This window comes from Sciurus vulgaris (assembly GCF_902686455.1).
Source record: "Sciurus vulgaris genome assembly, chromosome: 2".
Taxonomy (NCBI): Eukaryota; Metazoa; Chordata; class Mammalia; order Rodentia; family Sciuridae; genus Sciurus; species Sciurus vulgaris.
The window spans coordinates 94,169,852-94,177,420 of NC_136462.1; the positions used below are offsets into that span (position 1 = coordinate 94,169,852).

General features: G+C 39.9%; 1 protein-coding gene across 1 annotated transcript; it reads left to right on the forward strand.

The window, feature by feature from the left end:
* Nucleotides 1-4,163: 4,163 nt before the first annotated feature.
* Nucleotides 4,164-7,321, forward strand: LOC306653532 (normal mucosa of esophagus-specific gene 1 protein). Its single transcript, XM_079126545.1, has 5 exons — nucleotides 4,164-4,229; nucleotides 4,383-4,444; nucleotides 4,604-4,689; nucleotides 5,665-5,725; nucleotides 6,882-7,321. The coding sequence occupies exons 2-5, from the start codon at nucleotides 4,409-4,411 to the stop codon at nucleotides 6,948-6,950; spliced, it is 252 nt and encodes an 83-aa protein (XP_078982671.1). The 5' UTR covers nucleotides 4,164-4,229; nucleotides 4,383-4,408; the 3' UTR covers nucleotides 6,951-7,321.
* The last annotated feature ends 248 nt before the right edge of the window (nucleotides 7,322-7,569 follow it).

A 7,569-nucleotide genomic window follows, 5' to 3' on the forward strand; every position in this document is an offset into this window, starting at 1 on the left:
CAGGGCAGGCTGGGGTCCGTGTGTGTGTGTGCGTGTGCGTGTGTGTGTGTGTGTGTGTGTGTGTGTGTGTGAGAGAGAGAGAGAGAGATATCAAGGAGATGGGCTGGTTCCAAAGCCCTTCCCCATCTGCCTAAAGGGAACTGTTCCTCCCAAAATGTTGTCAATGAAGCACCTCCTGGATGGCTCTTTTCCTGCCTGTTGGGCACACATGGAGAGGCACCCCTGGAAGACTTCCTTCTTACTTTTTGGCTCATCTTTTGGGCACTGGTCACGTAGTAGGCAGGATGGGGAGAGGAGAGAAGCAAGATAAGGGGAGAAGGAGTGCATGAGAACAAAGGAACTCTAAAATGTATAAAAGGGACAGGACACCCCCACTTCCTCAGATACCAAGCTCTGGGACTCTTGTCTGTGGAGAAGTCTATCTCAGTTCTATCCTTTAAATAAAACTTGCTTTGTAGGCTTGCCTCAGTGTTTCTTGGGTGTTCAGTCTTGAACATCTGGGGAAACGGAACTCCTCATCACTGATATCACTGGTATGCTGGGAAGTGTGCAATTTTTTCCTATATACTGAGCTCAAACTGCTTTCTGACCACATTAATAGTCTGCCTTAAATAAAATATAGACCATCCCCCGAACACCCCCCTTTTTTCTTTCTTTTCCTTTTCTTCCTTCCTTCCTTCCTTCCTCCCTTTTCTTTTCTTTTTTCTTTTTTTTCCAGCAAATCCAGTATTATAAACCAAAACAGCCACTGAAGGATAGGTGTTCAGGATTAACGTAGTCCACTATCGGGTGGGCAGAAAGAATTTCAACATAAAATATCTTAATAATAGAATATATGCTTTTTATTTATAATAAGTCTGAGCTAGGCTGATTAAGTTCAGATTCTGTGGGAACCAAGCAACATGGCTTGATATGCCTCCACATCTGGGTGGTGGTGACTAGAGAAGGTTCTAGAAGTTTCTGGCAGTTGAGTGCGGGGAGGCAAAGCTCCCTAAGGAATTACAGGTCATTGGAGTAGTTACAAAGAGTGATGCTGGTTAGTATCCCAAATGGACCAAACCTAATTACATATTAGCCTTGAATTTCCCAAAAGTTTAATACACCTAGTCATTAATGGAAAAGGAGAAAAGTGTGGTTTTCTGCATTTAATTCTCATTGCTGCAAATAGAAATAAGCAGATCTTAAAGGTAATATGGGTACATATCTATAACTATTATGTAATTTTTTAAAGTTTTAAAATGTTTTATTCATAACATTTCCAAACATAAAAATGGAAAAGTCTTAGCAATCTCTTACATACCTACACATATACTGAATAATGATTAACATGTTACTGAATTTAGATTTTAGTGTAACTATTATTTTAAAGTAAATTCCAAACATCATGATGTTTCTTCTTTAAATATTTCCACATACAAGCTCTAAAAAGGAGGCAGGAGGCTTCTTAACATGACCACAATACCATTATCACACCTAACAATCCACAATACAGACAGTCCCTAACTTACAGCAGTTTGATCCATGATTTTTTATCTTTATGATGGTGCAAAAGTGATACATTCAGTTGAAATTACCTTGAACTTTGAATTTAGATCCTTTTCCAGAGAATTGATTGATACGTGGTATGATACTCATGCTGGGCAGCAGCTCCCGCCAGCAACCTCATCACCAGGGTGAACAACCCATCTCTACTTTGTATTGTATTGCTAAGCTGTGATATTCAGTAGGTTAGGTGTATTGAGTGCATATTTGACTTGTGGTTTATCCACATATAACCCCATTGTAAGTGAAGGAGCATCTGTATTCCTTTAATAGTATCTCCTGTCTGTGCTTTAAGTTTTCCCCCAAATGTCTTTTTGCAGTTGGTTTGTCTATTTATACTGTTGAAAAGTTTTCTTAGACTCCCCTTAGTCAGAATTAATCACCCGTCTTTGGCACAAAATCATGTCTGGGGTTAGAGTTATTTATAGAGATAGACTGTAAACACCTTGAGGTGCTTATTTTGAGCACCTTATATCTTGTTTTTTAAGTTTTATGGTGCCCATCCCCAAACTAATACCTAGACTGCTACAACACTGCACTACATTTTGAAAAGAAGTGACATTAGTAAAGTGGGGGTCTGAGTTTAAAATCGTCACTAGGCAAGGGCTACACATTTTAATTTTAATTTGGGAGTCATGATTCATTCCCATAAGATTTCTTCCTCTCTTTCCCTCCCTTCCTATGTCTCTATCTTCTCTCCTTCCTTTATTCCTTTCTCCCTCTCTCCCTTCTCTCTGCTTCCTCCCTATTCCTTTCTTCCTTGGAAAACTTCAACAAAACAAAGTTTTTTCTTCTTCTTCTTATGAACCTTCTGACGAAAAGTAGCCTTAGTAATCTTGCAGGAGCCCAGTGGTTGGGGAGTCTGAGGCAGGAGGATCACAAGTTCAAAGTCAGCCTCAGCAATGGCAAAGCACTAAGCAACTCAGTGAGACCCTCTCTCTCTAAATACAATACAAAATTGGGCTGAGGATGTGATTCAGTGGTTGAGTGCCCCTGAGTTCAATCCCTGTCCACCCCCCCCCGCAAAAAAAGGAAAGGAAAAACAAAAGAAATCTCACAGAAGAAGCATTAAAAGACTCCAATTCTATATAACAATACCAGGGAGCTCAACTTCTAATTTTAAGTCTATGGAGTGGATCTAACCAATCAGCAAATGACTATGGTTACAGATCTGGGATTACACAATGAGAAGCCTTGTCAAAGTACATGGTTGAAAAATCACGGCTATGATCTGTCCTATGCAAATCTTTGCAAACAATAAAAACTATTCATTGAACGACCACTACAGGCAGGCAGAATGACACAATCTTTACCAACATTCTAATATTTTTCTGCCACTCTCTCCTAAGTTTGTCCCCATTTTGCAGATACATAAATTGAGACTTATAAAAGTTAAGTAGTTTACTCAAAGTCAGTCGAGAGCTGTATATTCAGGTCTATTTTACTGCAAAGTCAGTATTTACAATCAAAATGAGATTGAAATATAGCTGAAATAGATTGAAATAGAACATTCCCAGGGAACATGAAGGCGTTTTCCTCTAACTTACAGATTTATTTCAAACTTTTTAAATAAACGAGCTTCTGCTCTTGACTTAATCGCTGTAGATAAGAGGGGTGCAGAAAGAGCTCAGGTGTGGGACACCAGATAGAACCACGTTCTGATTACAATTCCACCACGCACTAGCTGTGTAACTTGAACATCTCTGAGTCTTAAGTACCCACCTTGCAAAAATGTCAGAGGAGCAAGACTCAGTGTCTATCACACAGCTCTTGGCTCAGTGGAATCGGTATTATTTCCAAAGTAAATTGGGAGGCGAGGTTGCCATGTTAGTTAGGAAAGAGAGAGGGGCCCCAAAGACGAAGCCAGCTAATGGGTTTTTTTGCAGAAACAGATCGTCTTCGGTTGATTCTTTTTATCCTTCTCCCTTAACCCTGATTTATTTTTATGTTTTAGTTGTAGACAGACACAATACCTTTAATTAATTTATTTGTTATGTGTTTCTGAGGATCGAACCCAGGCCTCACACATACTGGACAAGCGCTCCACTACTACCCCAGCCTACCCTGATTTTCTTTTTTCTTTTTCTTTTTTAATGGAAAAAAACAGGACAACATGGGAATTATTCTGAAATGAACTTCAATTATCTCCATATGTGCGCTGCATCACATTTGGGAGCTTGATTGAATTAACTCTAATTCAATCACATTAAACATTCCCGCCTGCACGTGGGAATCACCCGTGGGACTCAGGGTGGGGAGACAACCCTGGGACACCCAGCTCTGCTCTGCTTTGTTTGGACACCATTTTAGAAGGGTTGGTTTGCTTTCACCCAGACCGTGGCCATCAGCGCCTCCCTTGCTCTCAGGTTCCCCCCTCCTACAGAGAATCACCCCTACCCCGTGCAGGCGCGGGTAGCGGGTGGTTGGCCAAGATCTATTGGCAACCTCAGTGGTGAGTCGCAGCCGCCCGGCACCTGCCTTCTACCCTACCGCATCTGCAGGGGGCGCCCGGGAGTCTAGCACCGAGCGCCCATAGCGGGTCAGCAAATTCCCCGCAGCTCGCGTGACCCGAAAGTCCTGGCCCCGCCCTTCGGAAGCGGTTGTGGTCAGTATATAAGGTGGGGAGACAGACAGCACCCGCTGGGTGCTGGGCGTTAGCATCTTCTGCGCGCGCCGTCCCGCCCTAGGTGAGTCTCCTTTCGGGGAAGGCGCTGCTGAGTCGGCCCTTGGTTGGCCTTTTGAGTGTGTTGGACAGAGTAGTGCTCACCTGCTTGGGTCCTAGTAGCTGAAGTTTTGATCGATAACTTGGATTTTTTTTTTTTTTCTTCTTCTTCTTCTAGATTTAGCATTCTACATTGAAGTCATCATGGGCGTTTTTCAAACCGTGATGAAAAAGAAGGAAGTAAGTTTTTAAAGCAATAGAAAAACGTGACTGAAAGTGGTAATTTTTAAAGATGAAAAGGTGGTGCAGATTTTGAAAAAGAAAAAAAGTGATTTGTAGCAATTTTGTTATATTTTAGAGTTTTCATATTGAATTTACCCCCAACCTGTTGTCTGTTAGCTCATTCCTTTGGTGCTGATCATGACTTTCGCAGCGGGAGGAGCCTCATCTTTTGCCTTATATTCCTTGCGAAAAACCGACGTGATGTAAGTAGGTCTTGTTTATAAAAACGTTTTTGGCAGTGTTTGGTTGACTTTTCATTTCTGAAATGCATGCCATCGGTTTCCCGTGTCCCTCCCACCCCCATGGATAAGAATGTCAAATTGTGGACTTGGGAGTCAGGGCTGAAAAGCATCCTAATATCGGAAGGCTGTTAAGTTATGACATTGGCATTCGTTCATTTATTCCTGTGTCTAAATGTCCTTTCATTCATTGACCCTACTCCAAATCCACTGTCCTGCAGAGAAGTAAAATTTGATTTTTTCAAACTTGAGTTTTTAAATTAAAGTTCTTACGTTATTTGGGGGATACTATATATATATATATATATATGTATATATATATATATTCAAATTTAATAATTTTAATTAAGTTTTTAAATTTCAACTTAGTCTTTCCATACATTCAGTTGTCTTCTATGAACTCTAAACCTCAATTTTTAATATAAGAAGGTTAAAAAAACAAAACAAAACCATGGAATATGAGAAAGAGATAAAGTAGGACCGGTGGTGTCCTCTGCAGGGCTGGAGAGGGCAGTAACTAAGTGCTACCAGGGAGTCCAGGAAGCCTGGAGTTACCACCCACAGAGTTCAAGCCCCGCCCCTCAGCCCCTCCCAGGAACCCCTCTCCAGGTCTCGCAAGAACCTTATGCTTGTCCTTAGTCTGGCAAGTCCACCCCTGTTATGTTGTTTGAGAACCTTCTGCTATCTAGACCAAAAAAGAATACAGACCTTCTACTCTGCAGAGGAATTGAGCTTTAATGTTTGAGCCAAACCATGCAACTCCCTTAATGAATCTCCCATCAATTTTAGTTACTACTGATGGTTTCTAGTAGTTAACTAAAGGATGAATGTCTAAGTATGGAGGTTGGGTCTGTCATCTAGCCTTATTTACACACCCAGTATAAATGTTGGTTTAGATTCACATACTTTGACATTGAATTAGCCTTCTTTTATTTTTAGTCTTGATCGAAAAAGAAATCCAGAACCATGGGAAGCTGTGGATCCTACTGAACCTCAAAAGGTATTGCTAAATTAAAAACAAGTGCTTTACATCTAGCCCAAACCTTCACACCTTTGCCAGCAAAATAGATTTCCTATCTGACAGAGTGCCATTTTATGTATTGTATGCTAAAACAAAAACTCTCCAGAATTCTAGAGATCAAGTTCAAATTCTTGGTCGATTATTCACTGTGATTTTAGACAGCTTGACCTCTGGAGGTTCAGAATCCATAAAATGAGCATGATAATAGTGCTGTACCTCAGAGTTAAGAGGATTAAAGAAAATAAAACACATAGAGCCTTTTACACAGTGTGTGGTCCATTGTAAGCACTCAAATAAAACTTATAATTGCAATACATTATCCCATTTTATCCATTACTCACCTCAAGTTAATATTAGGTCATTGTGATAAATCACAGTTGCTCCTGAAGGACAGGAGAGCATTCTTCTCAAGTGACATTAACTAATATCCACTCATTCTTTTAAGACTATGGCAGAGGTCTCCTAGGTTCTGGGGTAATGGAACACCAGTGAAGATAAATGGGAATGTCTGCATGTGAGGTTTTTGGAAATCAAGAACTGTCCACAGCTCTCTCCCATTTCCCTCGGGGTGTAACTTCTTAGATCACTGGTGCCTTCATTGAGCAATTGCAATGAGGAAATTTTATTCACCTACTGTGTGTTGAGCCCTGTGGGAGGAGCATTGTACATAACTCATGAGGAGCAGACACATTTTGAACTTTAAGTTCTCATACTACCTTGGCAAACTAAAAAATTTGAATGGTGCTAATGAAAGTTGGGCAAATGTGTATGACCTTTCTCTCTGGTCTCATAACACTTAGGTACTCAAGGGCTTTTTGGAGGGGTGGTGTGATAGAAATCAGCTTTGCTGGACTGGGGTTGTAGCTCAGCAGTAAAGCACTTGCCTAGCACATGTGAGGCACTGGGTTTGATTTCCTGTGCCACATAAAAAAAAAAAAAATAAGGTATTTAAAAAAAAAAAGAAAGAAATTGGCCATGTTACTATTTGGTGCATGTTTTAGAGACAGGAAGAGGTGGTTCTTTGACTACAAATGCTACGATGATGCTTTTCCTAAAAGGAGAGTGGACAAATCCCAAAAGGGGAGGAGAGGATGAAGGGCAGATATTTAAAACATTTTTATTTCCTTTGTTAAAGCTTCTAACAATCAACCAACAATGGAAGCCTATTGAAGAGTTGCAGAAGGTCCGAAGGGCAACCAAATGACCAGTCTGTGCTGCTTCTTCCCAAAGAGTACTCTATGAATCTAGTGGAAACATTTCTGCACAAACTAGATTATGGATTCCAGTGTGCGGAAATGCTTCTGCTACATTTTTAGGGTTTGCCTACTTTCTTTGGATTCTGGATAAGGAATTAAAGGTAGTGCAGTGATAACTACATAGTCCAAAAAATAAGTTTCTTGGTTTATTGTTGTAAATTTGAATATTACATATTGAATTTTTATGTTTGTGATGCTAGAATGTTTTCCTTGGCATGTATAGATTTGTAAATTAAATTATTGTAATAAAATATCATTTGTACAAGCTATCTCAAAAGTTAGATGTATATTTAAGTAGAAGAGAACATTTTTATGGGAGAAAACCACTCATACATATATACATATAATATATGCATATATCAGATATGTGTAAACATGTATATAATGTATATTATATGTGTATGTGTGTGTGTGTGTGTATATATTTATATATATATATATATATAAAAAATTTTGGGATATTGGGGATTGAACCCAGGGCCTTGCACATGCTAAGCATACACTGTACCATTGAACTACACCCCCCAGCCCCAGAAAAAACATTTTGAAGCACAAGATTTTATCTTT